We start from the raw sequence: 19,673 nt of genomic DNA, 5'->3' as shown, positions 1-19,673 counted from the left end.
TTGGAGATGATATTGAGTCCGTGTCATCAGGTTTATTCACACTTCCTCAAAGCATCCTTTTATGCTGAAGAAATGTGAAGAGAAATTTCCGGGCAGATTTTTAACACCACAAAAGGTCGAATCAAACTATATCAATTCACTTTTTTTATGTGTATTTTAATGTTCTGCATAAACGCTGAAACACCTGTGGGCTTCAAAGGTGACGCCAACATTGATCCCATGTTTAATACCCTGTCTCTCCTGACAAGTAGGTGTCTGGTTTTAATTAGCAGTCCATGTAATTCAGGACATGTTTAGTTGGAAGGAGGCTGTTCTCCAGATTTTGATTGACGCCGTCACATTTGCACATTTACTCTTCTTATGAATGCTTTTCTCTAATTGGTTCACTTTCCCAGCAGTAATAAGAAGGTGTGAGTTGTTATCTGGACGCTGTCAGTGTAACTTGTCACACATAACAGCAGATTGAGCGTCTATTTGCGTTTAATTGTTCCGGGAAAAGAAAGAAAAGGAGACTCCCAGGTGGTCTGACTTTCTTTCCACATTTAAATCCGACTAAATAAATAAACATGAACACAAAGGGCAACACATGTTTATTCTAATGTATGCATGCGAGCGTAGGTGTGCGTGAGTGCACTTGAAGTGTTCATCATCCTGACAGGATCAGGGTGTGTTCAATGGGAAAAGCCATCTGATTGTGGGCGACCATGCTGGGAATAAATGACAATTGTGACATATTGGTGTGGGAACCGGGGGAATAGAGAAGATTATATTACCGGCGGAGCCGCCGGAGCAGTCCATCACCTGCTCGCATGCAGTTAACGGACACCCTATGCTAAGTGTGTGTATCTGCTAGTGAGCAAAACAGACAGATGGAGCAGACAGCCTGCATGTAAGGACATAAGCTTTTGTGTGTGTGGAGCAGAATCCAATATTCTTATTTCTCCGTCTCTTTGTACCTCAGATCCCCTCAGTCCCCACCCAGTAATGATATATTTCTATCTCAGTTACACACCCTAACCCAGGGAGACCTCTGCCAATATCACCACATGTAGCACTTGTTTACACACCGCTGAACCGGAGGGAGCTGTGCGCGGACCGAGCAACGGCAGAGATGAAATGAATATTTATTTCAAATAAGGGTGGGGATGTTCTCCATCCGGCTGGTATTATCATACTCTCTGACCTAAACTGTGGAGGTTATTGCTTCATCATGTTACCCGATAACTCTATTCCGAGGAGGCTTAAGGGGAAGAAACACAAAGATTTGATTCAAATTCGCTCGCGGTCACATCCCTATTCTGTTGTCAAACTTGTTAGTCAAGGACGAGGAACTATTACTGCGGCTCTTCCTGGCACTACTTTAGGTCGCTGTCTGCTGACTTTTCAGCGCGCTATAACTCAAGTCCGCCCGTTCCAACAGTGACTGAACAACCTTCTGAAATAGTGCCGGCTATTCCTTCATTTATGGGTAATTGTCCTTGACGACTGCGAGTGAGAACAGAATAAGGCGGCCGTCATTATTCCGAGGTTTGCTCTGGAAAGTGCTATTGAGGAAAGTGAATAGGCGACGGCTCCTGGAGCTGATTTCAAAGATGCGGGAGTGGATGAGACGGCTGAAGTAAGAATTAAGTTTTCTCGCTGTAAGAAAAATACATTTTCAGTCTCTGCAGGAGAGACAGCAATGCACGCTACTTTAAAAGTGTGTGTTGGGACTACATTTATACTATCCAGCTCCCAGGGGTGCAGTGGATCAATGGCCATTAAAGATGTAATTTCAAGATGGCTCCTGCAAGTCACAGTGCTATGAATAAAAGATGCCAAAGTCACACACACTAAAAAGCATATTCACCCTCTCTATTCTGTACACATGTGCAGCACTAACATGCATGCACACGCTAAATTAGAAGCTTTTGCAGCATCACAATTAAGGGTTAATTCTTGCAGTTTTCATCTTCCTCTTCAACCGCAGTACGGCTGGATTAAAAGCAGAAATATGTTGAATATCTCCCACTTTCTTTTTTACTTTAAACTTGGTTCACCTTCATTAAATATGCCCATATGAAGGTGAACCTCGCTTAGCCTCTGTCTCTGGCGTTGCAGGAGTTTTTGATCAGGTTAACAGACTCAGACTTGTGGCAGAAGAAGAAGAGATCAGATTGCTACGCCCACCGTCTACAGCCATTAAAAGCAACATCCCGGAGGTGGAGCACCTGTCCGGTTTTAAATGCCAAGGCCAGAGCGGGTGAAAAAGACTTCACAGACCTACAGAAGACGCTTTTTAGCAGTGAACACTCTAGGAGTTCTGTGTCAGAAGGGACATTATGATAGGGGTCTGCCAGACGCTGATAGAAACCCTCCTAACATTTAGCACTGCTCCCCGATCGTAGTCGGCTGTAATGAGTGCAGAGTGGATCCGGTGAGACGGGTCAGACAGGGGAGTGCTCACAGGCTGTCAACAGGCCCAGCTCCCTGTACACTGAACGGGAGCCAGGATAAGTGGGGAGATGGTGGAGGGGACGATATTTCATCTCCACACCTCACTGGTGCTGGAGCCGGCTGTGTATTAGCGCTCTTGTTTTAAGGTTTGGTTAATGCCCTGCAGCTCATTGGAGGCAAGGGAAAGAGCTGAATAACATATAATAACATATAAACATTTACTTGGTTATCTTCACCCTCACCCGCAGTGTATTTTCCATTATTTTTGCCAAAGCAAATAGTTTTAAACCTCAGATGGGCTTCACTTCAGGGTGTGTTGAGTCAGCCCTCAGACCCCCGCTGCCCGGATGAATCAGCTCTGGCTCTGCCGTTGTTGCTGCTTCCTTCCCCAACTCCTAACAGTGTCTCCTTCATCCCCTCATCTTCCCTTTCTTGTCTTGTCCCTCTCTCCTGTGAAATGGCATAAAAGGGTCAGATTCTTACATTTTTACGCCTGTCGTTTCCATTTCTAATCCTCCCAAGGCTCCCTGTTGGCTCACACCAGCGGTGCAGAGCTCCAAGCGTCCTCCCACGGTCCAGTGTGCCGCAGTCGCAGCCAAACGCTGCCAGGCTTTTTGTGAAGGAGAGGTGCTGCAGGTGGTTTGACGGGGCCTTTTTTTTATATTTGAATAAAACATTAACAGTTAAAAGATGATCCACTTTGATGATCCAAGATGTCCATTTTCTTCACAATTTACGATTTAAAATGATAATTGCGTTTGACTGTCTTTGAATGTCGGTAAATCTGCACAAGTGTCAGTTTACAGTGTACAACCATTTTAAAGAAGCTCTTTGACCAATCGCGAGCTTGTTTAACATAAACAAGATGTTCCTTTTTGTCTTTCCCTGCCAGTGCTAACATCTGACGCAACTGAGGACTCACTTTTGCAAGCACTTATATTTCCCTGCTTTTATTTTGTCGTAAGGTTTCAAACCAAATTCAGAATTATTTCCAAAAAAATCTGTCCCTTTACTCTTAAAAATATTCATTCTGAACTCTCTAAACTCATTTTAACCGGCCAAAAAAGAGAAGATTCAGACATGTGAAAAAAAGGGAAAGTTAGCGCTTGTTCAGCACTAGCACTAGGCATCAATATTTCATTTTCAAGTTTTAATTTCAGCAACTTACTCAAACTTTTGTACTTTAATAGATTCATCTAGTAGAATTTTTTTTTTTTCTGTGAAAGATGATGCTGCCAAAACCATTTTTTTCCCAACCTGTTCTTAAAGCTCCTGTGAGGAACTTTGGGTTTGTCTTGATCCTGGCGCCCCCTGTGGACAAAGCCGTACCGCTTCTCTCTTAGCTGATTTTGTCCTGTACATTCTTAAGTGGTGGTTTGTAACAAAAAATCTCATCCTGCTTTCTTTAAAATTACTGCCCTGGAAAATGTAAACAAACGCAGCATGCTGTTAATTGCTTTGTCTGACACCTACCCCCCACCAGCAGTGTCAGGCATTAAAAATAACTATATAGAAATAATCAATCTTGTTGCTGATGGTCTGGTTTGCTTTTGTAAGACATATAGAGTCATCAGAATTAATTTCAGTTAGTTTCATAACCAGCGACAAACTCCTCACAGCTTTAAAAATACAATCTCAAAGATTAAAATTTTTGTGCCTTTGCGCGCCTCCCACTGGCAATAATGTGTAATTACAAGAACACGCTTCCCAATTCAACCAGACGTCTACAGCTGGCTCCCTTTGTCATCGTTCTAGCTCTTGATGTTCCTCGCTTTTGTTTGTAGTCTGTTTGCCTTCATCTGAGCAACGAATGTGTTTCTTTTCTTTGGTTTTTCACTTATTTTTGAAGTTGTATCTGTAGTCATCGATCTTTTCCTAGTAGATTACTGTTCTGTATTACCTAGTATTTCCTCGCAACGCTTACAGAAACCAGAAAAGCAGCCGCTTAGCTCCGCCTACCCTCTCTGGCAGACCAACCACTGCTGGCTGATGGTAAACGCGTCACTAACTGGGCGCCGCTTGTGTTTTTCTCCGCGAATGTTGCCACAGACACCCAGTCTGTAATAATACTATATACTGCAAATGCAATCAGTGGGCCATCGGCTCAATCACCATTGTGTTATTTGGTGATAGACTTAACAGACATTTATTTACATGAAAAGGTTTTAAAATTGTTACTTTAAGTCATAAACACAGGAAAGAAAAACAGTTGGAATCAGATTTAGAAAATTGATTAGCAGATTTTTTCCCTCTGTAATTTAGCTGTTATTAGACTGAGGACAAATCAGTATTCGAGAGTAGATAGAAAATGTGAGACAAAACATTCAGCGTTGCTGCTGTTTTCATATTAAAGGCCTTTGAGCCTACATAAGATTTATCTTTGTCTGCTTGCCAGTTAAGAGAATTCAAGCTGGGTTTTGTTACTTTCACACAGAAACTCTAATTAAAATGTGATGATTGTGTGCCTGTGAATGTGGTACACAGTCATTTGGCCTCTGCCCTGGAGTTGCTGATAATACTCTTAATATTTAATGATACCAGATAAAGTTTGAAAGTTTGAAATGAGTTCTGATGGAAACTCTGCAGAATTGTTCCACAGAGATGGCATGAGTCATCAACAATCCCTGAACCTCAGATATCAAGACTCCAGCAGTCCTCCAGCCATCCTGTTTATTATTTCTGCTCAACTGTATGCACCATGAAAGCCTCCAGAAGTTTCCAGTGGCAGCTGAAAGTAACTCGCTCGCTGCTCTGGTGTAACTTTCTCCCACATTCTGATCAGCTCCTAATATAAAGCGGTGTTTATGAGCTATGAGACCGACTAGATGAGTTTTTTGATTGACAAGCCGAAGTTTAATGGCAGCTCGATGTCAGCTGCTCCTTTCAGCTGCACTTAAAATGTGATAAGATATTTATAGACCAATTATACCTTCTCTCACCCACACACACTCTTATGCACACACACACACATCGGTGCAGAAGCCATCAGAGTGGATGCAGATTGACGCACTTTAACAACGAGGTATTACTTGCTGTTAGACAACTGTTATTATGTTCTCAGAGTGGATCTTAAAAGACTATGATGAAGTTAATGAACTCAAACTTTGTGCGAGTTGCTGTCGTCCTTTCATCCTGAATCGCAGAGGCAATCAGAATCCATTCAAACACTCAGACAGAGTCTAACAGAGTTTAGATGTGCTTAAAATAACTTTCTCAACCTCCTTTGTTTCATTGCAAAGCACATTTACAATCAAGAACCTCTTAGAAATATTATCAACTAACTAAGAAAAGAAATGTGAGTTTTTCTCTCAAAGCCAACCTGCAACAATAGATGAAGTACAGGCAGAGCATTAGCAGCTACAGGGCCGCTGCTGAGTGCCTATCACAGTGATTGAAGCACTTCACTTCTGATCTTCAACAGCTAAGACACAACAACAATCAAACCTGCACAATTCAGGATGATTTATTCAGCTTTTTCATACAAAGCAATTACAGTATTTTCCATCCATCCTCCATTATCTATGCCGCTTATCCTGTTCAGGGTCAGAGGGGGCTGGAGCCTATCCCAGCTGTTATTGGGCGAGAGGTGGGGTACACACCGGTCTGATCGCCAGTCAATCACAGGGCTGACACATAGAGACAGACTTACACTCACACCTACAGGCAATTAAGAGTCACCAATGAAGATAACGAGCATGTCTTTGGACTGTGGGAGGAAGCTGGAGTACCTGGAGGGAACCCACACATACACGTGGAGAACATGCAAACTCCTCGCAGAAAGGCCCCCTCCGTCCAAACCGGGGTTTGAATTAGAAACCTTCTCTGAGGCGACAGCACAAACCACTGCACCACCGTGCAGCCCAATTACTATATTTAGAAAAATGCAAATACTGTAAGATATGATCCTCTCTTCAGCTTTGAGGCTGCTTTTAAAGAATGTAACTTAACCTGAAACAAGGGATTTCCTTTTCTACATGAGTCAACATGTGCAGCATCCTCATTGAATCAATGTACCAGATTTTTCCCATAAAGATTTAGCTAACTGTTGAGCCTCCCAGAGGTGTCGTTGGCCTAACTTGACGAAACACCGGTGAAGGGAGGCGCCAACTTGATAACCCTGTTGATGTGCTGCCTCTCGCTGCACATCTAACTACAAGTTTGAGTTGCTCTCTCTTCTCTCCTCTCTTCCCTCATGAAAATGCGGGAGTAGAGGGAGGTAGAGCGTACAGCCTAACTCGGCGGGGGTGAGTGTTAGCCCCAGACAGGTCACCTCACCCTGGCTCTGCAAACTTTTCTCTCTATGTTTTTGGCTGACCGCCGGGGTCAGCCCTAAACAAGGGTCTGTATGTAACTGACTGACTGACTGACTAACTGAGTGACAGCCCTAGAGAGAGAGAGTAGGGACATCGGAATAGCGGATCATGGAGCATATTGGACCTCCACTGACACGAGTCTCTGTCTATACGGCTCTGGATACTTTGTTCGGGGAGTAGGCGGGGCTGCTCCTCCGCTGCTCGGCCGCTTTCCTCACTTACCTCTGCAGCGCGCACCTGCTTTCAAACACGTTGTCATTTGCCTCATGAGGACATACCTGGAGTTGGCGAACGGAGCCTGGATCTGTTGAAGTTAGCAATGCAGCTTGTGCTGGGTGGGATAAGGGAACACGGGGGAGGGGCTTCTTCACTGAGCGCTTATCCTTATCATTAGGGCACAAGTATCTTGCAAAGAAATAGTCAAGGGGCCGTGCAAAACACCAAACTCAGAGGAAAATAGAGACAGAGCTTTTATATCATCCAAGAAAACATCACAAATGAAACAGTCACAGATCATTCACACATACATGAATAATGTAGCTTATAATATGACTAATTCAATCTCATAGTCTCTCTTGAATTGTGTAGTGTACAGGTTAATGAGTACACTTATTAATAACGCAACACTGAGATACTAAAAAGAGAGAAGAGGAAGCAGGCACAAAGACGGAGAGCAGAGGGAGAGAGACAAGTTTAAGTGAAGCAGAGATAAAGATGCAGGGAGTAGCAGCCCATGAGGACGTGGAATAACTAATAAAAAATAGTCGGAGAACATTTGCAACTGCTAAAGCGCGCCATGATATTAGATATTCAACATCCTCCCTCTCCAGCCCTCCACTCCTTTTCCCCTTTTCCTTTGTCTCCTGCAATTTCTTTCTTGTGAAGACACCCAGCCATTTTCCCTTCTCTCCTGTTGTCGGGATGGATGTTGCTAACGCTGCAGACCTGTCAGTCATTCATCTCTAGGGGAGGCGGGCTCATTGCCTCGGTTGGGGGAAGTGACTGAGCGGAATAGTTGATTGGCAGGATGGAGAGGGAGAGGAGACAGTGGGGTGGAATACTTGGAAAGTGGAGCAGATGAGCGCAGAGGAGAGGAGGATATGGAGCGTAAACAGTCTCTTTAGGAGGAACAAACAAAGGCGGGCAGCATGAGAGAGAGAGGCTGTGCATACACTGATGTTTTTCTTGAATTTGCTGGGTGAGAGAAGAGAAAGGGATGTGGTTTTACAAAGCAGGGCAGCACCTGAATGCAGAGATAAGCTTTGGACAGCTAAATACAGTATAATGCTGAACTCACAAGGATGGGTATAAACTTCCTTCTTAACGGTGGACACATATAAGCGAATACATTGTGAAACAGCTTGTAGGTATGAGCGAAAATAGCAGTGGTGCGATGCGACTGTTGGCTTACGTGCAAGTGTGTGGTCTGGAAGAGGATGGGCAGTTTGTGTTACATAACGCATACTTAACAGTTCCTGGATTTAGGAGAACATTCATGTCAAATGTGTGGGCTGGGGCTCCTTCAAAAATTGGCAGATATTGTCAGATGTCATCTGCTACCTGAGAACAGACACAGTTCTTGAATTAATCAGATATGAATGTGTAGGATTGCAAAGGAGGAGGAAGTTTCACAATTCAATGACAGTTTGATGATAAAAACAAGTAGACAAGATGAAACTGTTGGAATCATAGGGCGTTCTTGGACAGGCAGGGAGAATACTAGGTTCAGTCATATTCAATGCGGTTGAAACTGGTTATCTGGACAGGGCAAAGACCAGATACCAGAGATACCAGAGTGTTGAGCTGAGGGACAGTGCGATGAGGGTTGAGGAAGTCTTTGACCTACCAGTTCAAAAAGGTCTCTCTACCTACTACACATCGTTACTTTCAGGGATGATGACTTATTACAACCCATAAGATTTGAAGGACACTAATGTGGTGGTCAGAATTGGTGTCATGAGAAGCTTTAATCAAGACATTTGGCTCATCCGAGGCCTGACTCGCTCGGGGAGGCAAATGAAGCAAAAAGTGGAATGACGCGATCGAGGAGCAGGCCAGATTTCAGGACGTCGTGTGAGGTAATCTGCGGAAGCTTGGTTGTCCAATGGGTTGGCACTGATCGGGTTGTTGATGGGCAAAGCGAGGTGGATCAGCTGTTTGGTCGGTAATACAAGGCAGGTGTTTGCAGGGAAAGCTCCGAGAACAGGTTGTACAGATGGAGAGGACCGTGCGTAATGATACTTAGCAACAAGGCTGATGGAAGCCGGTGCCAAACGTCTGATGGGCCCTGGTTATGTTTTTGACCCAATGAGGCTGTTTGTCAGGTAGAAGGAATGGAGAGAAATGTGGAAGTGAATGACATGATTGTTAGATTCGGGCGTAGTTTAGGAGCGGTGAAGCCAAGAGGCCATTGGCAAAGATTCTGGGATGAAGTGTCCTGCAGTAGAATGATATGCAGATTGGTTTTGTTGACCAGATTGGAGGCTTACTGTAGAGATGCCTAAGCAGCATACAGGGAAATGTGTGTTGGTTGTTTTTGCTTGTTTCATCATTTTTTTGGTTCGTTCTTTTTCAGTCCAGAATTCTTGCAGGAATGCATAATTTATAAGAACTATAACCAAGATCTAACCAGTGTAAAGATACTGTGAAATTTCCATCTAGCTGCTTGTTGCATTGCATGATAACCTTGAAAAAATATGGCTATAATACCCTGCTGAAGTCTGACTGTAGCTGTAAAGCAGGGCTTAAGTGAAATGTTGAACACGGGGGCATCACGTTGGTGTGTGGCCATCCCACCTTGCAAGATAAATGTGCCGCATCTGTGACAGTATGCAACTCTCTCCAAAGGTGCCAAAGAGGTGAACGCAAGTGGGAAGACATTTACGGTACGGAGCTCTCTGCAGCTGCACGTGAACAGAAATGATGATGGAGTGGCCTACACCTGCAAAGTGGACCATGTGGCTCTCACACAGACACCACAGCAGGCCACTGAAGTACTGGACGTCCACTGTGAGTGTACACACAAAGACATGCACACACTGAGACACACACACACGTGGAGTGTACACGTGGACAAGAGGGGGGAAGAGAAATACATCTAAAGAGTGGCTGCAGGATCCTGTTACCTTAGATTCTACTTACATTTATAGTACATACATCGTTTGTGTTTGTTTATACTGGAGCAAGACAATCATGGGATACTTATATAATGCTTATTTAAATGTATTCAATATGAACTACCCTCAAGAAAAGCCATTTGTCTCCTCTAGACGCTCCTCGTGTGGAGATCACGTCCTCCCTCACTGTCCCTCAGGAGGGTCAAGTCTTAAAGCTGGAGTGTGTCTCCAAAGCAAACCCTTCGTAAGTCACCCAAACTCTGTATCAGTTCATGTCAGCCTTTTATATAATGCTTCAGACAGGTACAAGTAGTATACCTTGTTTCTCTTTCACCTCCCCTCTCCTCCCAGGCCGGATCCTGTGGTGTGGACAAAGGACGGCGCTGAACTTCCTGACCTGGAAAGGATGAGTGTGGATGGGAGGGAGCTCACCTTTACTTCACTCAACAAGACAGACAATGGCACCTACCGCTGCGAAGCAAGCAACCACCTAGGGACCAGCAGTGCCGAATATGTACTCTACGTCTACGGTGAGTTCAGAGGGAAGGCTGATGTGTGGGTAATCATGTTTCTTGTGACCATGGCTAAAGATAAAGGAACGGAAGGAACATTTTAAGAGCTACTCATGTGGCACCACGGAAGGATGAAGGTGGTGGCGTGTCCTGATGTTTTTGACTGGGGTGGCACAAGTGGGGTACTGAGTTATGCAGGGGGGGCGTGAAGTATTTGTGCGCAGACAACTGTACAAATAATGTACATTTCTGTCTCCCAATTAATATCTTCTTTAACTACTGACTTCAAGGTATGATACAGCTGTTATATCCCTATACATACGTGTTGAATGAAAGCTGGGCAGATCACATTTTAGGATTATGCGGTCACACCTAGGGTGGCCGATCAGAGTTTGAGGGGCCCGTGCCACCCCAGGCGAAGCCCTGGACACAGCCCTGGATGAAGAACCTATAAGAAAAACAAAAGCTGCAATAGGATGCCATCGCCGCAAATAATGCTACAAATAAATAGCTGAGAGTATTAATCTCCACCCCATTGCACAAACAAGGATTATAATACCTCCAGATCTGCATACTGCATCAGTGCTAAGAGTGATTAGTGGTAGCGTCTCTCACAGGGAGAATAAGGGCCTCAGGTGACACAAATGCCACCAACGCCTTTCCTTAAATAAACCTGCGTCCCAGATCCTCCACACATGAACACACACAAACACACACTCACACTGCGGGAGAAAAATGTGTGAGGGAGGCAGAATTTAGTGCTGCATTGTCAGGAATATCACCAGGAAGGATAAGTAATTCCTAGCAACGCCAGAGGAGGTGGAGGATAAAGGGGCTCAGTGTGAGGGAAAACAGATAGTTTCTCCAGTGCCATTTGTCTCCTGGAATTAAGTAATAATGCTTTTTCTTTTTTATAAAGGGCAGTGACGCATCTCTTTCCATTCTGTTTTAGGAGCTAAGTTAGTGTGTGATGAGGGATGAAAAGGCAGGTAGTTTTTTTGCACAGAGAGACCACGCAACTGGAGGCAAAAGAGAATTTCCCTAAGTGGATCAATAAAACATGACATTATTATTATTACATGCTCCTCGGGGGATCCATTTGCTCTCCTGTTCAAAATTAGACACAATCTGATGAAAAACATTACAGAATAAACCTCTCAGGTGCCGACGGCTATGCTTTAACGGAGCATGAGTGATTTCCAGTACGTTCTTGACTGTCCTTGCAGAGGCTACAGTAATAACCAGATGTGGAGCCGATGAAGGATGCAACCAAGGTTACTATCAATAGTTCATGAAGTGCTTTATGCTGGTCGAAGCCAAGGCTGCGGCAACACGTGAAAACCTCTGGAGTCAGTGAAATGAAGGAATCTAATTGCTACAAATGCGATTCTGGATCATAAGTGGCACGTTGGGGGAAGGGAAACCGATACTACCAAGAAGTTACATTCAATTATTTTATGAGATATGTGAATATCCATCACGTGAATGTACCCTACTGCTTTAAGTTAGTCACATTCCAGATATCTAGACACTCCACAGTCCGCACAAATGTACATGAGCTGCAAGGGTCCGTGTTAAAATAAACGTGTATGCAAACCCCCAATGTCGTAAGATACAGACTAATAATAGACTGCACACACGGACGTGTTCACACGTACTTTGGCAAAGTCATAACTGCTATGGCCACGTGCAGAAAGTGTGATATTGTCTGGAACATGCCCATGTTCACTGTCCACACTGTTAGGTGGATATTCTGTATGCTAGCCACAATGGTGTATTGATTACAGGAGAATAATACGGCATACAGGTTATTTATGTCTCCAACAAGAGACTCTTAGAAAGATCCTGTGACTAAAGCCAAGTCATTACACAAATGACAGCAAGGACGGTGAAGTGCTTCCATAGATTCAAAATAAGACTGTAAATGTCATATAAATATCATTTCATCTTCCAAATGAAGGGTAGCCGGTTTTAATGGCTTACATTGTTCTTCAGTAAAAATGTAAATGAGTCTAATAAAGGTAAGGACGAGCTAAAAACGAAGTGTTTTACAACTTGACGCCTCTTAATTTGAAGTCTTACACAGTAGTTACTGTGACAAGACAAATGTTGAGATGTAAAGTGGCTTCACTTTTTGTATATGCTGTATGAAGACATTTTCAAACCATCCCTGATGAACATTTAGGAGAGTATTTGTAGAGATAAACCAAAAAAACTTGTGTTGAGACGTTCGCGAGCGATCCGATTCTTTTGAACGGCTCTGTGGTGCGAACGGCGGGAACCGAGTCGTAGGTAAGAGCCGTTCTGTTTTATAGTCGTGCCCAAGTTTCCCCTTTATGGCGAATTACTCTCACCTCTGATCTTATGGCTCCGTTCCGGCTCACTTCAAAGAGCCGCAATTCCCAGCACTACTCAAAACAGGTGAGTGAAAGTATATTTATAATACTTTTTCCTTCGTCCCTGTACGTCCTATACGAAGGCTGAGACGTTAGGTTCATAAGCAGAATTCACATACAGGGAAGCAATGAAGAAAATGTGCTGAGACTGATCTGCATGTCGGTAAAACGACCATATAGCAACATGTTGATTAGGATCACCAGTTTGAAAGATGTGTTTCTCATTTAATATTCTGAACCAGGTTTGTCAGATTCCATTTATAAAGCGTACTTCACTCGTTTCCTCACATATTCCTGAGATTTCGCACTCACCCACCTAATTGCCCCTCGAGCCATAGTCTGTGTGCGCCTAACAACTCCTTCAAATGCCAGCTGAATGTAACAACAAGAATAACCAATGCACCTAATGACAGTGATGTTATTAAGCTGACAAATCCTACGCCACAAAAAAGGCAATTGGGTATGGGAGGGTCAAAGTGTCCCATCCAGATTCATTACTTGTTCTTTTGAAATGGCACCCAGTCTGTTCCCACCCTTCATTAGTGATTAGCACACCTTTTAGCCTTTTACAATTGCGGCCATAATTCTTGGAAAATACCTTTTTAATGGTTCCCCTTCAACGGCGAGACGTTTTCCTCTCTCCCCTCTCTCTCCTGAAGACATGTACTTAGCTGCGTAGTGATTCACGCTGAGGCTGAAATGTCACCGAGACACGCGGGACGGCTGGCCCTGAGAGAGAGTACCGCAGCCAATTAAAAGCCTCTAGCTCGCTGTTAAAAGCAGAGTGACTACACATAAAAGCCAAGGTGGTAGTGTAACCTCATTAAGTTTGTCACACAATGTTTCAGTGCCATTTTTTCCTGCGTCGTTAACACGTGACAGTGAGGAACGCTGCCTTGGATGAAGCACTTGGAACATTATTAAGAAGTTAAAAATGGTAATGGTGATTTGGCGACTGCTTCCTGAAATCCTCCTGGAATATCATTCGTCAGATTTGGTTTAACCCTTGCTTTCTTAGCCTTGAAATGTGGAGAGGTTCCAAGTACGGGAACCCATCATAGACATCCCTTCATATTAGTAGATCCAGGTCTCTTTCTACATTAATGATCCTCACATTCAAAGACAGAACATTTGATATCATAATGATAAGGGAAATATAGAGCATTGGGACTCTTATATAATGTGAAGGAGTCAACTTACAACATTTTTCTCTCATTACACTTTAAATACATTAAATACATTTTGCACTTTGCCTAAGATATACCCACAGGCGACTCCCACCAACAAGTCCACGTCTGCTCCTGTCTGTTCCTTGATGAATGTGTAATTTACGAATTGCAGCCCTCGTGCTCTATACGGTTTCTGCCAAAGGGTTTCACACAGAAGTGTGCATTAGAAATCAGCTATTTAACCGTGCATCTCTTTCAGTACGGCCGGTGAACACTGACTCAAAGAGAATCATTACAAGTCAACCATGAGAGGCCTTAAATTGGCAGATACCCAATTTGAAGTGATGTAGGCCGTTAAGGTTCATGAATTAAGCAGAACATTTATAGTTATTCAAAACAAATCCTGTTTACAGCTGTGATCCACAAAATGAAAAAGCCTTGCTGACCCCAAAAAAGGCTGAATGAATATATACTGTGTAGCGCATCATTTTGCATTAACAGTAAACATTATTGTGTTTTAGAGCGTTTTTAACAACCCTGTGTTGATGCTTAGAATTGTGTCATTATTTACCCCTTTTTCTCTTACCATCACGTTGTTATAATTTGAGTTGTTTGTGTTCTTTTATAGTATCTAACTGCCCCCTGTGATTTCGTTTTTGTTGTTGTTGTTGTTGTTGTTTTATTGTTTTTGTGTATATGTGTCTGTCCCCTCCACCAGACGTCCCCACAACCCCGCCTCCATCCACCACTCCCCCCCTACATCCCATCCCTCCAGATCCCACCGCTCTATTAGGCACCCACGACTCAGACCCCACAGTCACTGGCAACAGAGGTATAGTACCAACCCACGCATCTCCACAGCCCCCTCAGCATGCTACTGTGTCTTCCCTCTTACTTCCCTCTGTCCTATCACTTCTCTCACAGCTTTTTTTCTGTGGCTCAAGCGTCAGTATCTCTGCCTCATGTGGACACACATTGAGACAATTAGAACTGGAAAAATATATAGAGACAAATAGTTCTCCCCTTTCTTCTGATACTTCCTTTGGTGACTTTCTTTTTACCCTTTTAGAACTGTAAGCATAAAGTCTATTTCTGTCCAATGGCCAATGTCATGTCCATTAAGGACATTATTCAGATTTGCAGAGTTCCTAAAACAATCGAGGTCATTTTATGCAAGACAAGTCCGGCTGTTCAAATACTCCGTCCACTGTCCCCTTGGCATTTCAAAGACTTCAGTACTTCTGTGCCTGGAAACCTCAAAGAAGCAAATGTCATGTCCGACTGAAAATGTCTTGCCTCTGGAGACGTCACATCGCGACTCCTAATGCTGAGTTGAATCTTGGAGAATTCTGACTTGAAAAGCTTCTTTTCAGAGAGTTAACATCACTTTTTGGTGTTCTTAGAGAATCTCTTCCTGCAGACGGCTGTTGATATAATGCTTTATAGCATTATGATATAAAATATGAATAACGGGGTGTCATCTATGATAAGGCTGAAAAGAAATGTTAGGGAGGCATAAAATGCTGAGAGTTCCACAATTTGTGCAGCAGCTGTCGGTATGAAAAGAGTCGTGGTTATGGATTTTAAATCATTTATATGAAGCATAAATTAAGTTGCCATGTCTGTCCTCTATCACGTACACCATCCACCCAAGGCATGGTTTCTGAACATTATTACCTCAATAATAGCGTTGATGCATCGCGAAAATCTTAGAGATCTTGACATGTAAAAAAGTTTTCTTAACTTGCTGCATCTTGGGCGAAGTTGAGGACTTGGTATTTGAGTGGGCCATTCATCAGGGAGGTACCCCTCCAAGTTGCTGCCAGAAGGTCACTGGTGTCTGTCATGGCAGCGACCCAAGAATCTGCTGGTGGACACCAGAAAGATGTTCTCATCAGGGGAGATGTACTGCTGACTCTAATGAGGGTATTGCTGGGTGATAAAAGGAACAATTTGAGGAACTTGTGAACTCACAGTGCCAAGCCAACACAGTGGAGGCAGAAGACTTGCAAGAAGGGGAAGCTTTGCCCTTCCTTCTGGTGTAGGTCAGTGTGGTGGGGTAAAAGCCCTGCAGTGATAAGGTGCCAGATGGATGCGATTTACCCAGACATGGGGACATTGCTTAATATTGTTTTGCTGTCATGGTTGACATGCCTCATCAATGTTGCATGAAGGTTGGGGGAGGCACCTTTGGACCGACAGATGGACAGTAGTGGTTCCCATTTTTTAAAAACAAGACAGCAATAGTTCTCCAGCTGCTTGAATATAATTACACTGTTAAAGCTGCCCAGTAAGGCTTGTTTCTGTGTCCTGGAAAGAAGACTGCAGAAGAATGCCAAACCCTGTATGGAGCTCTTTACTCTTGCAAAGATACTGAAGGGTTCACAGGACTGTATATACCCAGTCATGCAAGGAGTGCTTGAAAAGTCTTGTTGGGTTGTACCACTGGTTCTTGGGTTGTCGTTTTGAGTCATCTAGTCTTGTAAAGTCGAAGTGATCTTACCTGTCACCAACAATTCTAGTGCTGTCAATGTGAACTAGTTTGTGCCAGATTTTTCCTTGCCACTGGTTCTTCTTGATGAGTTCAAAGTGTCCAATTTGTTGACCTTAGGATAGCATCCAGGCTTAATTGGATACTTCTGTTGTCCTCTGTTGCAAAGTGCTTTTGATCTTTTCCCCCACCATCCGCCATGGTCATCAGTTCGGGGTAGTCATATTGCAGATATGATTCCCCTTTGTGGAGTGTGTGTTTGCACTAAAAGGGGTCTGTCGAGTTTATTCAAGAATTTTGATCCAGATGCCCCCCTCTGAAAAGTGTTCAAGGATGTCCAACTGAGCTGGCGCTGGATATAAATGAGCCAGCTGAGTTGGTTTGGGCTTCTGACCAAGATGACAACTGGAAAACTCCCTACGGAGGCTACTTGGCACATCAAACTGAGAAGAGACCCTGCAGAAGCCCAAGAACATGCCAGGGGGTGGCATACCCCACCCGGCTTCTGAGAGCCTCAGGATCCTTCAAGAAGAGCTGGAGGACGAGAGTGGGGAGAAGGATGTTTGAGCTTCACTGTGAGCAACTGTAAATAGATAGATGCAATGGATATCACAAACTCCTAGGAAGGTGTAGTTTTGGTAGCATATTAGTGAATGTACTGACTATGCAATCTTGCCTTCCCTTAATAATACAATCCGACAAGGGTTAGAGTCCTGCTGGTTTTGCACATACTGTCAAAGACATCCTTTGGATAAAGTTAACATTGTCATTGTTTGGTTGAGTTGCAGTTGGTATAGTGATACTGCCTTTTTGCACATTGACACAAAACTGCTGACATGGCTTCATGCCTGCTCAAGTAAAGCGATATGTCAATCAAAGCTTTTGAGTGGCATGTCAATTTAAAACTTGCTATAGGCTCTATATGCATAGGAGTTTTGTCACTCATACATCATATTGATCATGGTTTTTAAAAGTATGTGCTACATCTATGACATCTTTAATAAGATGATGGACGACTTCAATATATTCCCACATGTCAGAGATATTTAACAGTATAAAGTCTCTCGAAAAAATAATGCAAAACATTAAAATTCAATTTTAATATGAAACATTGACGGAACTGATCTCTTCTGTTAATCCCCAGTTCTCTACATTTTCTCCTCAGTATTCTGCAGCTTAATCCATTTTCATTTGTGTCCGTTCAGTCGGTAGATAGCGTTTACCTTCTGTCTTGTCTCTGCTTTATTTCTCCCTCTCCCCTTTCCTCTCAAATTCATGGTGCTTCACAATCCCATTCATTCAGAATAATTTCCTCTCATCACAGCTGCTTTCTCCAAATTACCATCTTTAAAGTCCTTCAGGAATCTTGACTCCCCTTCTACCTTTCCTCGGCTGCTTTGCTTTCCAGCAAAGCTTTTGTTTCAATTTCCCGTCACCCGCTCGTTCTCTTCTACCCTCACATCTCTCTGAAGACCCTGTTAGATAACAGGCCTCCACACGTTGTTGGATATTCCTCATCAGCGTGTCTCAATTCCTCTCTGATGTGTGTTTGTGTAGTGCAGAGACACAAGAGGAGCGGGGCCTCTGAGTGTATCTTGGTGGAATCTAAATATCAGACTCCTCCACTGCGTCCCCAGTCACAGGATACCACACTATCTGCTTTCATGTGTCTGCTTGATTTATTACCAGCCCTTTTCTCAGGCTGTTGATGAAAGCAAACAACTGTGGAGCTGTACCGGCCCTGTGACGTTTGTCTTTTTAATAAAGTTGTCTTCCTGTGCAGGGGAAATACAAATTGTAGGTTCAACTCTATTGCAGGTTAGAAGCATTTTATAGACCATATTAATGGAGTCAGATGAACAATTTCAATGAAGACTTTAAGGGAAGCATGTATACTGTGTGGAAGTATATGTGTCATTGCTTTTCTCCACCACCTTAGACATGAAGCTATATAACTATACTATGACTGAAAATGTATCTTATTCAAATTATCTGATTTAAAATTCACAATTTTTTTTTTAAACATCATTACACTAAATCAGTTTGGAATAAGTTTAATCGTGTTATTTTCAAAAATGGAGGTTAAATGAAAGACCACAGAAATTCAGAAGCTTGTACATAGATGCTTTTTTTTTTGCCCCTCCATTCTCAGACTCCCCCTCCCTCCCCGTATGACAAATGGGTACAAAAATTAGGAATGCTAATGACATCAAAAGCAAAAATTTGAATGAAATTAAAAATGTAAATTAATGAAAAGGCTGAGAATAAAATTAAAAAATAGAAACAGAAGGAAAAAGTAAAAACAGAAAATAAAAATGTGGCATTTTGTATTAATTATTGTCTAGCTTATTAAAAGATTACACGTGTCTTGACCTTCACCGACCTTCAGTGTTAGTCATAATTGAGTTAGCCCGAAATGAATTATTTTTAAGAATGGAAAGAGGGGTCTTTTGCAGTTTAACTTTTCCCTGTTAGTTATACTGATAACCACAGATCAATGGGAAAACAAGGTGTTCTGTTAGACTACGTATTCTGTACAAATAGGATTTTAAGGTTGAACTGCCATGTTGCCTGGGATCAAGCAATCAATCAAGTTGTATTTATATAGTGCCAAATCATAACCAAAGTTATCTCAAGACACTTTACAGAAAGAGAAGGTCCAGACCAACTCTTTGTTATATTAGATCCAGCATGAACCCACCATGAGCAGCACTTTTGGCACAAAAACGTCCTTTTAACAGGCAGAAACCTCGTTCAGAACCAGACTCATGCTGCCTTGACTGGAAGGGCCAAAAAGTGGGATAGAGGGAAATTTCAGCCAGTATAACATAACCTTAATATTAATATAAAATGAAAAAACTCCAAATTACATATTTAAATAGGGTTTAAAACAGGTTCATGATTCCGTCCTAAATAATCCAAAATATGCGAGACATGGTTATAAACAACTGCTTAGCTTTGGACAGCTGTGCAAAAACACTAAGAAGTAACACCGGTGCAACTAGTTAACATGTTGTACCCCCAAACTAATTATACATTAGTATTTATTGGTTATTTAACAGGGTGAAATATTATTACTTCCTTTTGAACCTTCAGTTCCAGATGCAATAAGTGTGGAGTTTTGTGCTTGTTTTCAGATGTGCCAAAAATAGACTTTAATTCACCAACAAGATATCATCCCTCACCATCCAAGAGTGAGAGGGAAACAGTATTTGCATGACAGGCGTAAATTGGCCACAG

At 42.8% G+C, this 19,673-nt stretch overlaps 1 protein-coding gene across 1 annotated transcript in view; it reads left to right on the top strand.

Moving 5' to 3' along the window:
• Window positions 1-19,673, top strand: part of cadm2a (cell adhesion molecule 2a) — a 234,210-nt gene that overhangs the window by 198,033 nt on the left and 16,504 nt on the right. Inside the window, exons 5-7 of the mRNA XM_069667970.1 lie at window positions 9,597-9,758; window positions 10,019-10,109; window positions 10,217-10,395. Coding sequence (XP_069524071.1) covers window positions 9,597-9,758; window positions 10,019-10,109; window positions 10,217-10,395 — 432 coding nt within the window. The remainder of the gene's footprint in view (window positions 1-9,596; window positions 9,759-10,018; window positions 10,110-10,216; window positions 10,396-19,673) is intronic.

The sequence above is a fragment of the Semicossyphus pulcher genome, unplaced genomic scaffold (genome assembly GCF_022749685.1).
Source record: "Semicossyphus pulcher isolate SPU_LCO1_2020_fin unplaced genomic scaffold, fSemPul1.0.p SCAF_10, whole genome shotgun sequence".
Taxonomy (NCBI): Eukaryota; Metazoa; Chordata; class Actinopteri; order Labriformes; family Labridae; genus Semicossyphus; species Semicossyphus pulcher.
This window is presented reverse-complemented; position numbering and strand designations above follow the sequence as displayed.